The sequence below is a fragment of the Lissotriton helveticus genome, chromosome 5_1 (assembly GCF_964261635.1).
Source record: "Lissotriton helveticus chromosome 5_1, aLisHel1.1, whole genome shotgun sequence".
Lineage (NCBI taxonomy): Eukaryota > Metazoa > Chordata > Amphibia > Caudata > Salamandridae > Lissotriton > Lissotriton helveticus.
Window position 1 is genome coordinate 480,091,758 of NC_136065.1, and position 21,099 is coordinate 480,112,856.

A 21,099-nucleotide genomic window follows, 5' to 3' on the forward strand; every position below is an offset into this window, starting at 1 on the left:
TGCACCGATATGGTTATTCTAGCAAAGTTCGGCTCATATACCAAATTCTCTCTGTCCCCCAGTCCACACAACCCGCGATGACTTGTGTTAAATGGTACAAAACATCTTGATGAGGAAGTCTATCAACACATTTCCCCTGATACCTGGCAGTTGATCGGGAAATCATCTTTAGGTAATAAAATTGTTCCATCACTTATTCAATCAAAATTCTTCATAATGAATCTCCTACACTGGATCCCTGTTTGTTTACATAAATTAAAGTTACGAGATAACGATTTGTGCTGGAATTGCACCTAGAGCCAGGCACTCATCATCAAATGTTCTTTAAGTGCACATTACTAGACTCTTATTGGTCTCCTATACAGAAGCATTTATCAATAATCTTTAATATATCCATTAATCTCTCGTTTCCTATGATCATGCCATGTTTCCGGGCTGCATCGTCATCCATGCCTCTTGATGGATACTATAGATCAGGAGCTGCTGGATTTACTCATAACCATTGCAGTCAAAGTCATACTTAAACAGAATGGAAATCTTTTCAGCACTAATCAAATCATACTTGGTGGGACTGAGTATCATATCTTTGAGGAACTCATAGGGGGCAAGCAGTCTACACCTCCAATCGCTACCAGTGTGTTGTGCTCCTTACATAATTATATGGAGTAGTGCGCTCGGGTTCTAGTGGCTCAACACCTTTTTGGGTCTATTCCTTGACGCTTTTTAATATATAAATAAAGCGGATATCCCATTATACCTGTCCCCCCACCCTCCTCCCTCTCCATTCTCCCCTCCCCTACCTCGTTTAATGTCCCCATCTGATATATCCTGGTTATTAGGCAATGCATATTTTGCCGCGCATGGTAGTATTGTAATGCATGGCTGAGAGTCACTCAACTTTACCAGTGATAGCTATGACATGTGAGGCACTGTGCATTACTCTCGACTTAACACAAACAAACCATCACAGATGACACAGTTGAAGACACATGACATATTCTGTTCCTCAGCCACACAGGAGTATATTATGATACTCTATGTTTGCCTTTGAAACAATCTCTTGCCACGTTCATGCCTTATACAAGGCATGGTGCATGTAAGCCATATGATGACTTGTATATCCAGTGTTTTTGTTTGCCAAAAGCACCTCAAATGCAGAAGTAATGTATGGAAATACATGCGCTGCATAGGAAATCATGAAGGGCTGTGAACCGTTGCATTAGCTTACAGGGGATGGCAGCAGACCATTGCACTGATTAAGGGTTTCTCAGATGAGTACTCCGTTACACACCTGACTACCCCATTCTCCTAATTGCATTATATCCAAAGACATTTGTAATAAGGCGGATGGAATATCCGTCTCTTGTCTGATGGAGTTAGCCATCCGTCAAACTCTAAATCAGATCCTACAGCCTTATGCTTAATCCATGTGCATGTAGCCAACACAGCAATGCCCTGGGCGCCCTAATTAAATGCCCGTAGTCTGCTGTATACAGGACTGTGCTGGAAACTATGCCATGTATATGCCTAATGTCCCCATATGTTACAGGCAGTGGGCATGACAAAAGGCGCTTTGTGCATCACTTACAGTGCTTGCTGCTGGCTATCCTTCGTGTTCCCTGTATGAGGCGACATGATATGCAGTGTCATCGATGATGTCCTTTGTGATGTCATATGTAAGGTCATGAGCATCTACGCAGCTCCTTGTATAACCTTAACTGGAAAATTTGAGAGCTTTTTTTGGACCACAATCCTAAAATTATGTTAAATAACTTAACAGTTTTTGAGGGAATTTGGAAGTTTTTTTTTTTCTAGAGAAGCATAACATCTCTGTAACAAAAATGTTTTTAGTTGCTATAATATGAGTATTTCATGTAAGTATTTGAGACTATGCTAGCTCTGGTTCACACCCTACTGCTCTTTATTTAACAGTGGACATTTGTAGGGTTCAATTACCCATTACTCAATTAATTGCTTGATTTTAGTACCCTGGGGCTAACTCCCATTCTCACCTGCTTGTAGCCATTAGTTACAATTAAATTGAAAGAAATTAATTGAAACTTTCTATTCTTGTTTGCTTTATTGTACCCTTACTGCTGCAAGCGAGGAATGCATTCAAACAAACTAACTCTAATACACTGTGCCTCAGGCAGAATGGTTACACTTTGCGTTCATGGACCTGACGTCCGCCTTTGATAAGGTGAATCGAAGTAAACTACGGGCTCTGCTGAGCAAGATGGGGGTTGATTCTGGCATTGTGACATTATTTGTTGACCTTCATTCAACAACTTCAGCTTCGGTGCACTTCTCTCCCAGGGGTGCATGCACACGATCATTTGCAACAAGCTGTGGAGTCCGCCAGGGATGCATCTTGGCCCTCTTTTTGTTCAAGCTCTACGTGAATGGGCTGGAATCTGCGCTTCTTTTGGTGTCGGCCGACTGCCCCAAAATCAAGGACAGATTTATCCCTGCCCTCCTATATGCGGGCAATGCGGTCCTGATGCCCCGGCCCGCTCAGCGTCTGTACCTTTTACTAGCCAAGTATGTGTGTTTGATGGGACTCCTGGACCTTTCGGTCAACTTCTCAAAAATCTTACATAATGGTAGTGGTCCCCAAATCCACTAGCAGTAAGACGTTCAAGGTATCAAACTTTACTGTGTCCAAGGTTAATGCCTTCCCCAACCTGGGTTTTCTTTTTGATGCCAAAAAGTTCTGGAAACCCGTGGTAGAGGTTACAAGGTCAGGATGACACCCAACTGATACTCTCCCTCACCAAAGATCCTCTAACCGCCAAAGCCAACTTCCAGGACGGAATGAAAGATGTCACCGAATGGATGAAGCACATCCGTCTGAAGCTCAACTCGGACAAGACGGAGGTCCTCATCCTAGGACAATCCCCATCCGCCTGGGACAACTCCTGGTGGCCCACGACGCTGGGCACCGCACCGACACCCATGGAACACGCACGCAACCTGGGATTCATCCTGGACTCCTCCCTCACGATGACCAAGCAAGTCAACGCAGTCTAGTCCTCCTGCTTCAACACACTGCGCATGCTCTGAAAGATCTTCCGGTGGATCCCCACTGAAGCCAGAAAGACGGTCACCCAGGCCCTCGTCACCGGCCGACTGGACTACGGGAACACCCTATATGCAGGAACCACAGCCAAACTTCAGAAACGGCTTCAGCGCATACAGAACGCCTCCGCACAACTCATCCTCTACATCCCTCGCCACAACCACATATCCGCCCACCTGAGAAACCTGCACTGGCTCCCCGTCAGCAAGAGGATCACATTCAGGCTGCTCACCCACGCACACAAAGCACTCTACAACATGTGCCCCGAATACCTCAACAACCGCCTCTCGTTCTACACCCCCACCCGCCAGCCTCGCCCTCGCCACCATCCCACGGATTCGCAGAGCCACCGCCGGAGGGATTTCGTTCTCCTACCTGGCAGCCAAGACATGGAACTCCTTCCCCGCACACCTACGACGGACCTAGGACCATCTCACCTTCAGGAGACACCTCAAGACCTGGCTATTCGAGTAGTTGCGGCACCCCCCCCCCCCCCTCCCTTCAGCGCCTTGATACCCTCACGGGTGAGTAGCGCGCTCTACAGATGTATTGATTGAATCTATTAAAACCATGGGGGTTGTTTTTAGCTTTTCACAGAGGCTTAGTTCCAGGGCACAGGAGATCTTTTACAAATTTACCAATCTAAGGGCATTGCACAGTTGCGACATGGTAGCAAGGTCTGGGGTTACATCAAGGTGGATCGACTCCAGACCATGGAAAATCATTTTTTGCGTAAGTTGGACCATGTTTCCAAGGCTACTCCAGCATTCTCTGTGCATGCAGAACTGGGCTCGATTACGTCACGGACCTAATGGACCTAAGCCCGCTCTTGTGTTGAATAAAGCTTTGGAGTAGGGAGGAGCTGAAATTGAGCCAGATGATACTTGAGGAATGTCTGTCCTAAACCTGGCAATGATTATCCCATGGCTAGCCCATGTTAAGGCATCTTTCTCTTCTCTAGGCAGGCCTGACATTTTTTTTAATCCAACTAATCTCTCCTCTCTTGAGTTACGGAATGTTAAAAGATTGTTCCTGGCCCGTTCCTGTCTGGAGAGAGAAAGTTTAGAACTCCAGACACCTACAGTCAGGGCCTGTATGCTCCTAAAAGACTGTACATGGGTTAGAACCATACTTGGGCCTGCTTCGCTCACAGCACGATTGGTTCTTATTGTGCAGGTTCAGTCAAATGCATTATTTCTTGGCTTCCCCGCGTGGCTGGACTCGGCCAAAGGGCAGGGAATCGTGTGGGTGCGACAATGTGCTGCCACAGGATTTGCTTCATTTTACAATGTTTTGTTCTAATTATAGCTGGCAGAGGAAGCGTTTTTTAATCCTTTTGTGTGTCATCATTTTTTATTGGAGATCAAAGATAGGCAATATAGGTTACAAAACAATATAGTAAATCATAAATCAGTATGTGACAAATAATATACATCTGTAATATATTACAGATGTATATTATTTGATCCTTTTGCTCAAATTGTTGCATTTTATACAAGTGTCACCTACCTTGTTTTATCTACAGATGCTTCCCACAGACCAGGTCACGTTTACGGTCTTAACTTTTTTACAAGCTGTCTGGACATCGAGAGTATCAAGAACTGATTAACTGTCTCACGTTTATCCTGTTCTTATATGTAACTGCATTTCACTGGTGTTTTATTTTCTTTTTATGAACTTGTTTTTATCATATGAATTTGTACTCTTTTATGATGATTTTATTTACAGAATAAAGAAAATATTGATTGATTGAAACTAACTTTAAAAGAGAAAGCAAAACTCTATTGATTAGAAGTAAAAATACCATTTACTGAAAAGGATTAACATAAATTGTATATATTTTGTGGTTTTTACTACGGTCTGCCAGCTAACATACCATACCTCCGACCTCGGCCTAACATATATTTTCCTATTTCAAAAACTATAAATGAGTGTTATTATTTAGTCAACAATTTAATATTTACTCTAAATGTTCTGGTGAATTACAAGAAAAATGCCACCTAGGGGTTTTAGTGACGACATTAAAACACTTAATCATGCCATAGTAGGTTTGTAAATAGTAGGAAGCTAATCATATCCGGAAAAGATTCAATTGCATGAGCTGATTATCCTGAGTTAAGTTTTAGCTTTCATTTCACTGGATATTATTGTTTGCGGTATTTGCCTGACGAATGGCATATCACTGTTCAGATAGAGTTTAGAAAACAGGAGAGTACAGACCACCATCTACATAAGATAAAATGTTCAGAAATCTGTGTGTGTGTGTGTGTGTGTGTGTATATATATATATATATATTTATAGATTGATGGATATCATCTTTATTGATCTTAAGTGTGCTCTTGTACAAACAATCTGCAGTCATTTCCACACCTCAAAGACAGAAATGCAGTCCGCAGAGAGTCTCCAATGGCGTCAATTTGCTTTACATCACACCAAGCAAGAAAATTGCTTTTTATTGTCCCTCTTCAATAACAAATCTTCATTCATTCAAATGTATGTCACGTATTTGCGGTTTAAATGAATGCTTGTCATGCCTTCATAACGAAAACCATCAGAAACTTGACAGTTTATCTCTTTACCATTACTAACTCCTGGCTAATAGCTACTCCCAACTACTTATGGATACCTTTGTTCCTAACAACTATTCGATTGCCTGCGTTAACGGCGAGGAATGCCATGTCGCATGGTTGGGGAGTTGCCTTTATTCTCTGATTGACTCAAATGAAGAAAAAAAAATCAAGACTTTATCCCATCTCTTTTAGCTTTCTAAAAGTAGCATGGTCACTAGCCCCCAATGAAACCTTGTATCTTCTCATTATTTACAGCCTACCTTGCCACACGAAAGTTTCCTACCATTTCTCACCTCATAACTTATGATTCAACTGACTCTATCAAAGAGAAAACTGTGTAGGTGACTTCAGCCAGGACTGTCACAGTGGACTCTTTACGACCCAGCAGTCCTTCAGGAAAATGTATTTATAGGTTTTTAAGTAAAAGCAACCCTGCAGTAATTATTTATTAAGAACCATCTTTGTCGGCCTGACTTCTTGATTGGGGCTGGCGCTATGTTTTCCCTTTTTTTCTGCTTTTAAAATAATTAGAAGCATGTTCTCATGGAAACTCTCAAAAATCGAAGTAGTAACCACAGGGCCCACATTTCATTGCGGTGACAGCCCACACTCTAGGTTTTGACAGGCCAGACTTCACCATACAGCAGGTTTGTACAAATGAGTCTTGTGTCATAGAGCTACTGAAGTTATTCAACATCCGCAACTTGGAACAATTTTCGCAAATTCCTACACATAACAGGGGAAAAATTCTCAACTAGATTATCTCTGCTTACATCAAAATATGTCACAAGCCCATCGGGGTATATTGGTCTGACCATCACATGATGATTATTGATATCTAGTTGTCTTAGCCCAAACATTTCCACAAATATCATCTTCCTTCATATTTTTATTTTTAGAGTTTTGTTTAGCGTGAACTAGACCCGAGATATCTGGTATCAGAGTGCTTTACATGAGCAACAGTTTTGTTACAGGAGGACACATTCATTTTTTTTTTGTTAGGCACAGGGAGATTAATTGATTTGCCCAGAATCACAGGATGTTGAGCATCGTTGCTGAGATACAAACCCAGTTCCCCAGCTTCGAGGTCGACCGCCCTAGCCGTTAGGCTACATACTCTCCCTAAAAGATCTTCTCACCCTGTGTCAGATCTTCAATTTGCAATAAATATGAGGAAGGCTTGCACTGTTACAGTCCTATCTAAACATGTAAACCACCTTTTTCCCAGCTATGACATAATAGTGCTCCTCAAAAAATAAGAAAGTAATTTTAAAAATATATAATCCGAGGTTCATGGATAAACGTTTCTCTAAAAGAAGAGAGCTCTGGAAATTTGAAAAAGAGTTGGAGGAATAAATGCCTACGTCTTTGTCTTAAGTAAAAGCAGCTAGGTAACAGTATACGTCAGATACTAGCTAAACAAAATGTCTATATCTGATGAACAAATAGTAACAATGTTCTCAAAATGCCCAAGGAACTGTTCAATGTTTTCAAACAGAACACTTAATCTCTAGATGATACAAGTCTACATTCTTCAATCTCCGAATGCAATGATGTTGTAAACCACTTTATCTCCAAAATATCTTTCCTCAGAGTGTTATCCTTATTGAGTCCAATATTTCACTAGCTAATCAACAGAAACAGACTTTGCCTAACAACCAAATGACAATGGCTCCAACCAAATACTCATGGAAACATTTTGAACCAATTACTGAAGACTATCTGTCTAAAGTAAAACATTTAGGAGTTATGTTGTATTTTTATATCATTTTCCCAGCTAAATCAGTCAAAGCCAATTTACACTTATTTTTAATTTGTGGTGTTTTCTGATCAGTATTTTGTTTAAAAATTGCATATTTCCAAAGACCTAAAACCTGTCAAATTACTCTTATCTTATATAATTCTCCAGCGGATCCTAATGTTCTTTCAGCGTCAGATCAGTCACCAAGTTGCGATTGGTTGGGGAAAGTGATTGAGAAATGTGTTCCAACCAATTGACGGCCTTTCGTGAAAATCATAACCTTATTAACCACCCTTTACAAATAAGGATTCAATAAGGGACACAGCATGGAAACTCATACTTAAAAATTCTATGTGATGTATATTCCGTCACTGATAATGGTGTTGTCTGTCTTCTGATTTGCCTTGATCTGTTGGCGCCATTTGATACTATTGACCACCAAAAATGTATCTTCACTCTCGACTAGTGCATGATCATCGATTATCAAAAATAAAGTTCTTCAGTGGTTCCTGTCACACCTCTCAAACCGAAATCACCTAGTTAAATTAGGCAACCCAGCTTCCATTATCACTCCTATACTATGTGGTGTCGATCAGGGGGCAATTTCAGCCACAAACCTATTTAACATTTAAATGTAGCCGTCCTGTATTTTCTTGAAAGGGGGTAATATCGCAATTCATCAATATGCTGATGATACTCTGCTATACCTAAATATAAAACAAAAAAATAAAATTCCAAGACATCAGAACTTTAAAAACCAGCCTGCCAAAATAGGAGATACAATATTTTGGACTCTGTCTTCATGACCACCATAACATGTCTTCCCATACTGCTCGGGCGCTATCTGGACCAGATCAGCACTGTGCTCCTTAAAAAGATGAATGTGGTCTGCAAGCTCTAGAGTACTTGTTTATGTTCTTGTTGCTTCTCACATGATTATAGGAACTCAACTCTGATGGCCATGTACCTGAATCCACCCTTCACCCCTTAGTATTGGTTCTTCATTTACTAACCAGGCTATAACAATATCACTTCTGTCCTAACAGACCTGCTCCAGCTCCATTTGTAAGAAAGGGTCAAGTTTGAAACCGCCTACAATATCTTCAAAGTATTCAATCTAAAAAAAAAAAAAACTAGAATATCTTCAAAACTCTCTAAAATTTGTGAAGGTCAAAAAAGGAGAAAAGGCACTTTCCAGCTAGAATCAACCAAATTGTTACACCACTGTACTGCCAGCCATCTTTGCTGCTGCCCTGTCCCTTTGTAATTTGCTGTCAGAATACATCAGGGCCATATTATACACACGGCGCATTTTCCTTGATTGCGCTGGGTGCACCTTTTAAAATGTGCACCCGGCGCAATCAAGGAAAATGTGTAATATTAGGGTAGATGTGCTGCGAATTTGCGCTGCTTTGGGGCAGCGTATTCGTATGAAAAATGGAGCGGCTGCTTTGAATTTTCAGTTTACGCTTTAAGTGAAAGCACGGCATGGGAAGCTTTTACAAAAAAAACATTTGTTTGTGAACACATTTTTTGTTGTTGGTAAAAGCGCCCGATGCCCTGCTTTCACTTTAATGGTGGCCACGCACCTTTCTTAAGACGCGGCTCGCTGTAACCTGAATACTGCGAGCAGCATCTAAAAAAAAAGGTGAACGGCCACTATGAAAGTGATCTCACATTGTGAGAGTTTGAGCTATTGGTACTAGAAATGACAATGCCTTTTATATATGCTTTGGTTTTGAAAACACATAAAAAAAGGCATTGTCATTTGCAATGCCAATAGCTTAAACTCTCGCAAATACGAGACCGATTGCATTGCAAATGCTTGTTTATTTTGTCCATTGTTTTAGAAGTATTTGGTTAGTGGCCCTGACCCTTAGTTGAAGTAGATTACATTTAAAAGAATTTGTTTATATGGTGGATTACATAAACACTGATGGACGTTTCAGAAAAATTATCCCCAGGAAATGACATCTGAATCAGGTGGTTATAGGGGCAACATTACATTGTATTACAGGATGTGAACATTTACAAATTCAGATTAGGCAAGGTTAAGGGAAAATATATATATTTTTACAGTGGTCGCTGAGGAAGGAGACACAGAAGGGAAAACACACTAAGGTACGTATTAAAAGTTGCACGGTATTGCCAGTGTAAAAACTCTGCTAGCTAAATTTACATTACCTTGCTGTAACACCATGCCACTACTGTGCAATTACGAGTTACAACCCTTGGACTAGGATGGGAAGGTGATTTAAGGTTACATTACATTCTGTCAATCCTCTGTCTGGGGTTGCTTTCTCCCAGCCTTCATAGTGGTCTTTAAAACATTTTCTATTTTTAGACCCACTGGAATTTTAATATTTAAATGTGTTGTATGGTTTCTTGTCGAAAGCAGTACTATTTTGCATGGATTACATTTCTAGGGAAATTCTACAATTTAACATTCTCAAATGTGACAACAGCACTGCCCAAGGGTTTCCTATAATTTGCTGTACATCTCAGACTTAAAGCGTTCTCATTCCAGTCATTATTCATGTTAAAGTTTCTCTGTACAAAACGTTGTTGTTGCTTCACATCAATGTTTTGCTAAGATCTTGTAATTGTATTGTGTTGTGGTATCCAAGTCTAACCTTCATGCTATTTGCTCTGATTTTTTGCATTTTCTCTGCCATAATGTTTTTTTTCTGATGAGAAACATTTTGAGGTAAAAACATTGATTGATCCCTTAGATTTAATGTTCTCAATGTTTTTCCAAATGTTTCACCAGACTACTAGGAAAATCTGAGGCACCTTTTGCGATTATTTCAAAGACCAACTATAGCTCACATAGTCAAGATGAGGGAAGTGGTGCCTTTAATGCTTCTGTTTTTTTCTTTCTTAAAACTACTCTTCATCACAGCAAAAATCAGTTGCAGGTTGGAAAAAAATATTTCATCTATAAGTTTGATAAACATTATTGGAAGGATCCATGTCCAATTTATACCACTACTGATCAAATAATTTTGCTTATAAAAGTGTTATTCTGAAAACGTGATGTCCTAGTTCAATGTAGTTCACCAAATGATCTTCTTTTTACACTAACCCCACATTGTGGGTTTAGGTCGGCTTTTTATTAAATTTTAGGATTGCAGTATATCACTTTTTTAAAATAAAATTAACTTCAGAGCATGATTTTTGATTGTCCACCTTTCTTAGAGGAATTACCACTCTTTTAGCACATACGTACGTGCTTCATGTCACCATGTTTCATGATTCCGCTACAACAGTGCGGTACAGCCTGATAATAACCAGGGTGTTCACACAATTAACACATTTTAGCAAAACCATTAAAAAATCTGACATCCACTTCACATGCCTAATCTATATCATCTTTTGTTTTAACCTAATTTGAAATTACCATAAATTCCTCATGTTACATTAGATTCTCTGCATTTTCGGCTCTTCGTTAAACTAATTCTGCCATTGTCTCCCACTCATTTCACCCATTTAAACAACAGTGATATTTTAACAGGACATTTTGGAAAGTGCTAGAAACACACGCCATCGTAATAAAGGGCCTGTTTTGCCTCCACAGACTCCTCCCCAAACAATAAGCAGCTTGCAGTGCCACCTACTGACCAAATGTGAGTACTCCTAGACTGTACACTTACATTAAATCATAAGTATGAGTCTCGGTAGTTTGAAAAAAAAATACAGTTCATCCAAGTGTTATATGACTGTCATCCACACTAACGCTGGCAAATGTCATGGAACTAAATATAAAGGATAAAACTATAGACCCTAGGTTTTCTGAATCCATCTATCCTTGCCATCTATCTCTCTACCATACTTCTTTTTCCATTTGTTTGTGTGCATGACCACGTGTTTCTCCTCTACGTAGTTTGACCTGTTATGTTACATAGGATGTGCTTCACTCTACCTGCCACCTACCCTGCTTCACGGCATGTATTTCTCTGCAACCGCAACGCTTGCCAGATTGCAGTGCACCTATAGACAGTAACAGAGTTACCATTATTAATCCAGGAAGCCTTTCTTGTACATAAAGGGAAGGGGACGCTGTACATGTAAGTGATCTGACTTCTGCAGTCCTACAGGAGGGTGCTCCAGAGAAGCAGTTTCTGGTCTGTTTGGGGTCCATCTCCCCTAGCATTGACATTGGCGTCAATTCGCCAACATGCCATGGATTGCGGAAATGACATCATCCAATCATCCGACCACTGAGGACATCACAAGAAGTGACATCACATTCTTTTTGACCCTGATATTGGAGCAGGTGTAGCCACATGACCTTTGGTACAATGGCATTAAAGTAGTGACACCGCTGAACTCAAATAAGCAAGATTAAACATTAAGTGCAGAATAAATAAAAGAATGCAACAGGTTTCTAAAGCACCAGGACTCAAAAACTTGAACATTGTTTAATAGAGTGCATTAGCAATTTATTTACAAGAGTACTTGTTATGGAAAGTGCTATCTGACCTTATACGATGAGAAAGATCAATTGACATTGTTGAAAATAAGGTGTCCTACACTCGTAGTCCTTCTTCCGTGTTGAAGATAACACATTTAAACCCAGGTGCATATGATTGAGACCCCTCTTTGGTCAACCGCTTTATGCTGTGTAATGTGGAGCTGCATGATGAATAAATCTGTTTACCTGATGTTTCACTGGCGGGCTTGTTTTCATGCCATGCAAATTGTGGGATTCTTCTGAGATATATCTATCTATCTGTCTATATATATGTATGCAAAAAAGAAGAGAACTCTGGGTAGTTCTCAAGTTTAGGTGGAAAGCAGCTTCTTTATAGAGCACTCTCAATGCCAGAGACACTGTAGATCTGCTCACCTCAAATGTCTGCTTTTCTATCAACGTCTTTAAGCATAGGATTAGCACAGTGCAATCCACTCAGAGATAGAAATGGACAAAGTCTTTTGCCATTTCTACACAAAGTTTTTAAGCATAGGACTAGCACAGTGCTGTCCTTGCCGAGCTGTAAAATGACAAAAGCCATTTATCACTCGAGGCACAGTATTACAGCTTTGAATTGGTAAAATACCAACCAAGCCAACCTTAAATGACACAGTGTTTTGCTCTAATTAAAGCTCTTTAGAGAGGTATAGCTTTGTCCAGACACAAGGGAGCACCCAGTATAAGTAAAAAAAATACCCTTTCAGGCATAGAGTGACGAATAAATTATGCAAAAAAGAATCAGAGAACTCTGGGTAGTTCTCAAGTTTAGGTGGAAAACAGCTCCTGTATAGAGCACTCTCAACACCAGCGACACTCTAGATCTGCTCACCTCAAATGTCTGCTTTTCTATCAAAGTCTTTAAGCATAGGATTAGTTAGCACAGTGCAATCCACACCGAGATAGAAATGGACAAAGTCTTTTGCCATTTCTACAGAAAAGTTTTTAAGCATAGCACTAGCACAGTGCTGTCCTTGCCGAGCTGTAAAATGACAAAAGCCATGTATCACTCCAGTCACAGTATTGCAGCTTTGAATTGGTAAAATACCAACCAAGCCAACCTGAAATTAATAAAAGCAACCCCTGACATTTTTTCGCTCTAATTAGAGCTCTTCAGAGAGGTATAGCTTTGTCAAGAGACACACACACACACACACACACATATTTATTTAAAAAAACAGGCATGGAGCACTCACAGGACATTGATACTTTATTCTGGGCAAATGCATTTCTGCACTCAGCCTTCGTCAGTGTTCATTCAAACTCCATCAAAAGTAACACATGTTTAAAATACTAGAGATCCGTTCATTGGTACAACGTTGGAAATGGCCAGCAACAAAGGACTGTTGAAGTTCTTAGTGCAAATGCCAATATTTATGTCAGCCATGTCAGCATGTATATTTATTACTAAAGACAGATGGTAATCACTTCCTTTTACTTTTCATTTGAAGTTCTCAAGTCTTCTTTCAGTACAGTAGAAGGCAGATCAGGACTTAGCAGGCCATTTAGAGCTTGGCATGTGTCTCATCCACCCTATTTAGAGTCTTTACCAATGAGTACACTTCAAATTGGGCAAACAGTTCAGTAGACAGATATCCCCCCACCATCCACCATCTTCTGATGATGGACTCCACTCGCCTCTGTCTATTCGAGCCAATTCACAATGGTCCGTGTGTGTTCCTCAAGGATGTCATTGGTCTTGAAAAGGGATTGTAGTTTGAGTCTATCAATCCTTTCAGAAATCATAGCTTGGAAAGGCACTTCCAAGAAGTTGATAGACTGGTCCGACCCACCTTTTTCTATTTTCAAAGGGGTGTGTGTATGTACTTGTGTGTTTGTGTGTGTGTGTGTGTTTTTAATGATTTTCACCAACTATTGTAACATGATTTTCAGAATTACTTTCCTGCTATTTCTGTTTAGTCTCTTTGCTTTGTCTCCTTATACTTAGTTAAATGATCATTTCATGCAAAGCATCCGTAAAATAAAATTTCGGGTATGGTTTAAAACTGCTGCAGTATTTGTAAATCCTTTTTTATGAATGTACTTTTATTTAAGGTTAGCAAAGCTGTAATAAGCTGAAAAAAGTATCTAAACTAAAGGGCTAGTGTTACAGTAGCAGTAATGATTAGTTTAATTATACGTGTTTTAAAATAATTCAGTGACATTCACAAATAAGATAATTATTAAAATGATTGAATAAGACTTAAACTAAGCTTGCTTCTTGAACTATACAGTAAGCATTATGAATAGAATATGATTATGGTATTTTAATTTAGGTTTAAAGTAAGAATTAATTTGATGCAACAAATCTTAATTGAATATGTTTTCAATTATTGAAATATAATTATATGGTTAGGGTAAGGATTAGTCCAACAAAAAAGGTTGCTATGTTCTATCAATTTAATTAAATTGGAAACATAGAGTAAGAGCTACAGTTAGGATGTATTTAGTATTACAAACACATATTTAAATTAATTTAATTTAGTGCTACGATTTGTTTTGGGAAAATATACCGTATTGCTTTGATTATTACAAATGTGTTGCTTTAGCGTTAGGATAGTGGTTAAGATAAACCATCTATTGTAATTCAATTTCAAATAAGCATCAGGCATTAATTAACATGATAGTCAATGTTAGGGATATGGGATTAAAGCAAGTTTGTTATTTCAGTTTTATGGTCAGTTGAGCGAAATAAAGGTTGAAAAGTAAAGATAGTTGAAGTACAGAAAACATATGCAGTGTTTCTGCTCATTCAGATGTCTTATTTCAGTACCTTCATCTCCCTTTAAAATGTAGTGGACCAGCTCTGACCTCACCATTACTTTGTCCCTTAAAAGGGTAATGCTCACTGGTGCTCCTGAATCCGTTGGTTGCATCAGGAAAACCAAGTCTAAAACCCCTTTAGCATCCCCTTGTACCCTAAAAAGTTAATAAAAATATTTATACACAAAAAAACGTTAACCGGTGTAGCTCATCTTGGTAGTACGGTACCACACCTATATACAGCACGTTAAGGATGTCTTCTATGGTTGGAAATTGTGGTCAGTTTGCCACGTAACTCTTGAGAAATGGCAGGTCTCAAAGGTGTTGACTGATTCCACAGCTGTATTTGTGCATTAACTATGGTTTATTCAAATCACTATACCAGCATATTAGTAGAAACACATCCAGAAAATTCCCCTTGCAGAACATAGTCTGGTTCAGCCTTCTTAATTATCATCTCCTGAGGACACACTCGAAGCATGTGTTCAATGTTCTAGCGCCTCGCACATTAATATGCTCTGACTGCTGAGCTAGTGTTTGCCACTGGAACGTTGATCTGGGTCTATAGAGCTTAACTGTCAGAACAGATGATTACCCCCAAAGTTCCAAAAGAAGGCCAGATAATAGGGACAGGTATCACATCATTTTTGCAGAAAAATCTATATTTGTAGCTGTATGCTATGGAATTTCTGTGAACTATTTTATAAGTATCTATTTGTAACCAGATTCTTTTGATGTATTCTTCTCAACTGCAGCTTTCTCATCTTTTTAATATTCACAAGTACCATAGTGTACCAGAGAACTTCAACAGCGGTGCTCCTGTGCACTGGCAAATGGCATAGTACAGCTCAAACCCACCCTGGAAGTGACTAAGCAGAGCCGCATATAAGTGCTACCCCTACGTGCTTATGTCAAATCGTTTCTTTCCTTTCTTTCTGCACTTTCCATCCTGGATTCCGAACACTGCTTCCAACTTTTGTAAACCTCTGATGATTTCCAAAATGATTAGTCCGTGTGCTAGGAAACCTGAGGTACCTGCTTCAAACTGTGCTGTAACTGCAGGAATCAGATTTTGGTCACAGACCTGCACAAAGTGTTTCTTTGTTAATTGAGATCCGGTCCTGAGTCTAAGCTGTGTGACAAGTGTGCCCTCATGCACCCGAAAGCAATCTGGGACCAGGAAGGTGAAGCTGCACTTCACAGAACATAAGAAGATATTGCAATCAGACCACAGGTCCCACTCCAAGGTGCTGGCCTGGTTTGGTCGCGTTGACGTTCCTGTGAGCGACCCACTTCCAACTCAAATTCTTTGGCTAGGTCTTAGTCCTTGCACAAACATAAAGACAGCAGCAATACGTGACCCCACCCTGCCACTCTAGCTCAAAAGGGGAGGCATGAGGATGTCAAGATAAAAATGGCACCCCTTGGAAGTCCTTGGTTCCAGAACTGATTCCGTAGCCAGTCCCAACACTCCCCAGTTACCCTGGGCTGTTTTTGATACCACAGCAGACAGTAGCCTTCTAGACTGCCATGATAGAAATCTTTGGTGCTATTTCAGCACCCTTAGGCAGCCTTTGTGCTCACCAGAACAGTAGAGGCTTCCAGTTGGGTTACCACCGGCAGGGCTTTCCCAGTTCTTCCTGCCCCCTTTGGACCAGTTACTGGAACCATTCCAACTCTGGTACAGACTTTTACACCAGCCTCAAGATCCTTGCTGGATGCTGGTGCACTGACACCAATGCTAACCCCCCACACTAATAGGAAGCCAGTGCCCATATTTGAATACTGAGCAGGAACGTTCAGTGTGACATGGCCAGCAAGATATTGCCGATGGTCGCAGGGACCTTAAAGGTTCTTTGGCTCAGACAATGTATGATGAGCAGGATGCAGCAAAGTATGTAATCCATGTAGGCCTGGATGGATACCACTCATTGGATTGGCAGGACTATTGGGACAAGTGCCATTCTTCGAAGTCATGCATAGATGAGAATGACCAGATTTTGTGGCAATGTGAAAATATCCTTAATGGATATGCCCCTCAGAGAATCCAAACTCTTTGGGGGGTGTGGGAGTAGCAGACTTGGCACATAAGAGATTTAAAACAAAATCAAGCCACTGCATCCTCTCTGAGGTTATAATTGCCTGAGAAACAGTTCACACATCACTTCAAAGAATTCAGATGCAATTTCAATGCACTAGCCTACAGGCAATGGCAAGCTTCCCAGTTGGTGATATATGAGTCTATTCAGTCCTTTCAGGGCTGCAGCAATGGCACCGGCAGGCACCACACAGGACAACAGGGACACTGGCCCTTCACTTCATCAGCCCCTGCTGTGACAGCTGCCAAGCATTTGTCATTTATTCTCAAAGGCTCATGCCAAGCCAGTGATAGGCAGGATTCAGTATTTCCTCCCCAGTTGGAGGCCTGTTCCGTCTGACAAATTAGTCTTACTGAATACTCTGAGACTATGCCCTATTCTTCGTTTCCTTCCCACCTCATCTCCCTCCCACAGCAGAATGAATTTCCGAGATGCACTTGACAATCGTAATGTAGGAAGTGAATCTTTTACTTTCCAAAGGTACCATCGAAACGGTACCAGCCTCGGAGAAAGACAAAGGATGCTATTCCAAATACTTCCTCATCCCGAAAAAAGGATAGGGGCCTCAGGCTTATCAAGCACCTTCATTCATTAAATGCCTACCTGTGAAAGAACAACTTGAAGATGCTACAGAAGGCTTAGTTTTTATCTGCTCTTGGCCCAGGGGACTGTATGGACATGCATGAAACGAATTTTCACTTACAAATCCTGCAGTCTAATTGGCATTACCTGTGGTTCAAGGTGGACCAAGATTACTTTGTTTGTCCCGTTCCCCTTTGCTCTTAGCTCCCCCTTTCAAGTGTTCATGAAAGTGATGGTGGTGGTCGCTACCCATCTTTGGAGGGCAGGAGTACTCATATTCCCATACTTCAAAGACGGGCTATCATGGACCATCTCCAGCTGCGGCCAACCTCTTGACATCTTTGGGGTTCTCCAGCAATGAGCTGAAGTTACAGTTGAAGCCCTCGCTGAGGATTCCATTTATTGGGGCAGTACAGGACACTGTGGCATTCAAGGATATTACCCCACTGCAACAAGTCCCGGAATGGTCAGGATATGATCCCCAAGTTTCAGGATCAGTTCTGGGTGTTTGTGAGGATGCCTCTTAGGCTTCTTGGTCTCCTGGCATTGTGCATTCTCTTTCTCCCATATGCCACATGAGGGACGTACGGTGGAACCTAGGTCCCAGTGGTCTCAATATCAGGGCTGACTCTGGCATCATGCTGATCAGGATTAGCAAACCACCCTCCCTCTCACACCCAGAGATAAGGTAGAGACAGATGCATCGTTACTAGGTTGGGGGCGAGCCACTTACAGGAAGTGATCTGAGGCCTCAGGGTTCAGCAGATAGTTGAATCAATATCATCCTTCTGGAGCTGATCCGCTTTGGCCAAAAAGCTTTGCTGCTTTCTGTCAAGAAAACACTGTAGTTCTCCTGGACAACACTACCAACAAGTGGGAATGCATGAAGCTGGACAGAGTGTGGCCCTGAGCCCTGTGCCAGGATGCTCTGCGCTGCTGGAAGCGGCTAGAACAACACAACATCTTCCAAGTCACCAAACATCTAGTGCTGTTCCTAAATGCCACAGCTGACTAACTGAGTAGGTGTTGTCTAGCGGACCATGACTGGCATCTCCACTCCAAGGTGGTGCTGGCCATCTTTGGTCATTGGAAATAGCCCTAACTAGATTTGTTTGCCACCGTAAAGGAAGCACAGTGTCCGCAGTTGTGCATACTGGTGTATCTTCCAAAGAACTCAGACGAAGATTAATTTAAACTGCAATGGAATGAGGAACTCCTGTATGTATTCCCACCTCTACTGCTCCTGCCTCTGGTACTGAAGATGATCAGGAATGACCAGGTCCTATTCCTCTTGATTTCCCTGGCTTGGGCCAGGAGAGTGTGGTACCCATAACTTCTGAATATGAGAATTCACCCTTTGATATGACTACCCCTTCAGAACAACCTTCTGTCTCAGCAGCAGGGCAAGGTCATACAGTCAAATCTCTACAATCTACTCATCCTTGCATGGAGATTGAATGGTGGCAGTTAATTGTGTTTGATTTACAGATTAGCTGGTTTATGTCATCCTTGCTGCTAGATGCCTTTCTATGAAGTCCATTTATGATAGGATACATTTTTGGCCATGTGTGGGGCCTGGACTACAAATTCCTTGCAAGCCAAACTTTCTCTGGTCTTTTTGTTAGCATTTTTGTTGGCCCAACATAGCCTTGCAGTTGGAACGGTGAAGTGTTACTCATCATCCCTCTCAGCCTTTTTCTGATTACCGAACCAACAGTCCTTGTTTAAATCACCAGTTGTGATGCATTTCATCAAAGGTTCCCTCCCAAACCATTCATAATGACGCAACTTGGTTTTCACGCTTGATGTACACACCCTTAATGCATGATTACAGTTGATCCTAAAGGCCCTTGACTTTAAAACAGTGTTCCTTGTTTTCATCACATCACATTACCTTACCGTATCGATGAACTGCAGGCCCAGTCGGTTCAACAACCCGACACCACATTCGTTTGTGGACGAGCTAGTGCTAGGACGACCTTTCCATGTTGGCCGATCAATGACTTTGCCAACATTCTTTGTTCCAACTCACATCAGAAGAGAAGGAAATGCTCAATTTTCTTGATCTAGAAAGAGTGTTAAACTTTCATATCAACGGCATAAAAGACCACCAGATAGACGATCAGCGCTTCATTGGTTATCTGGTGCAAGTAAAGGCAAGGCAGAGCAGAGGAGGACCCTGTTCTATCTTATTGCATATTCTTCAACTTTTAAATATCAGCAGGTGCCAGACTGGATCTGGAGAACTTCACTAGAGGTGCTACCGTAAGCTGAGAGGTGGCATCATGAGGCTCCTGTAGCAGTGGTTTAATCAATGCAACGTGGAGGAGGATTGTTAACTATAGCATGAATATGCATGAAATTTAAACCTTGTGAATTATTATGAGAGCTCATGTTTAGAGTGGTGCATTTTCAATAATAATAATAAACATTAATTTTTAATTTTAATTTTATTTTTTTATTGTCAACCTTAAGATATTCAATACATAGGTATCAAATAGCTATATCAGATGAGTATGCTCACAATATTACAGTATCAATATGTTCAGGAGACCAACGTTTTTTGTAGTGTAAAGCTTGTAAATACATATTAAAGAGAGACCTGTTACCTTCTATGAGCACTGCCTACGCATGAAAAAAGAAATAGTGCACAGAAAAGTTTGTAAATTAATTACCATTTACAAATAAATAAGAAATATTAAAATGACATCAGTGTTAAATGACTATAACAAATCAACGAAAGGAAATATACATAAAAGAAAGTAAAAAATATACGAAAAAAGAATCAACCGGCTCATCAACTTTAATAAGCATTGAGATCATTAAAATTAGATCATATTTCTTAACTATTTTTCTACTGTGTTCATTTATTTCAAGTAAATCTGTATTTAGAAAAAAATAGTAACCATTCTAAGAACTCTGGAGAATTGTGGAAATATTCCTATGTGAATTGATGTGATAGGACGTGAACCTATTTGTGAGAGTTCCGAACAATGAGGATGATACCTCTGTGACACTGATTGCTGGTTCAGTGATGCATCTTGCATTCATTACAGTAAGATTTCAGGACTGTGGCACTATAATTATGTCCGTCAGAATCCTTGTGGGGATTCAAGATGACAATGGTAATCTTTGTGCATGCTGTATTTCTATGTGAGTGCCATGGGAACAAGTACACAGACTAGGACAGAGCCAAACAATGCAAAATGATTCTTCTTGGCTCATGAGTTAGTTCAGTTTTCCCTTGTTAGTACAGGAGCTGCAAATCTTTCATTTAAGATTTAGGGGTTATCTTAAAGTTAGAAAGTGTTAATGTTTGAGAACATTATGAAATCCCCAAAAATATGTAACAAGAATCCTTGACTCTGACCGAAACTGGTTCTAAGTCACTGTAAACTCTGTCAGTGAGTATCTAATGACAGACACTCTGAAGCAAAGAAAGCTAGACTTGTACAATTGCACTAGAGCTACACATGTTTATACAGAGGGAGTGAATGAGTAAGAACATGTACACAGTTTACGTCTGCTGCTCCCTGACACTTTGTTGTTGTTATGTAACAGTTTTCTTTCTTTTCAGTAGGGTCAAACATTCAAGTTTGTACAATTCAGACCTAAAAGGCACATTGGCACTCTGTGGGCGCCAAAAAGCTCCACCCGCTCATAACTTATTACAATTAAAAGCAAAGAAAACCAAATTAATATTCCTTAGTAAAATTAATTACATTTGGGTAAGTCCATCTGGTTGATTACTTGGGTGCATCATCTAAATAGTTCAAGCTGGATTATTGTAACA

The 21,099-nt window shown here is 40.5% G+C and overlaps 1 protein-coding gene across 10 annotated transcripts in view; it reads left to right on the plus strand.

Annotated features, from left to right (window-relative positions):
* The window catches only part of KAZN (kazrin, periplakin interacting protein), a 970,648-nt gene that overhangs the window by 920,944 nt on the left and 28,605 nt on the right, over nt 1-21,099 (plus strand). For 4 of the 10 annotated variants that reach the window (XM_078642789.1, XM_078642780.1, XM_078642781.1 and 1 more), the window contains one exon: nt 10,969-11,017. The exons of the other annotated variants lie outside the window; for them this stretch is intronic. In XM_078642789.1, coding sequence (XP_078498915.1) covers nt 10,969-11,017 — 49 coding nt within the window. The remainder of the gene's footprint in view (nt 1-10,968; nt 11,018-21,099) is intronic. 10 annotated transcript variants of the gene reach the window in all.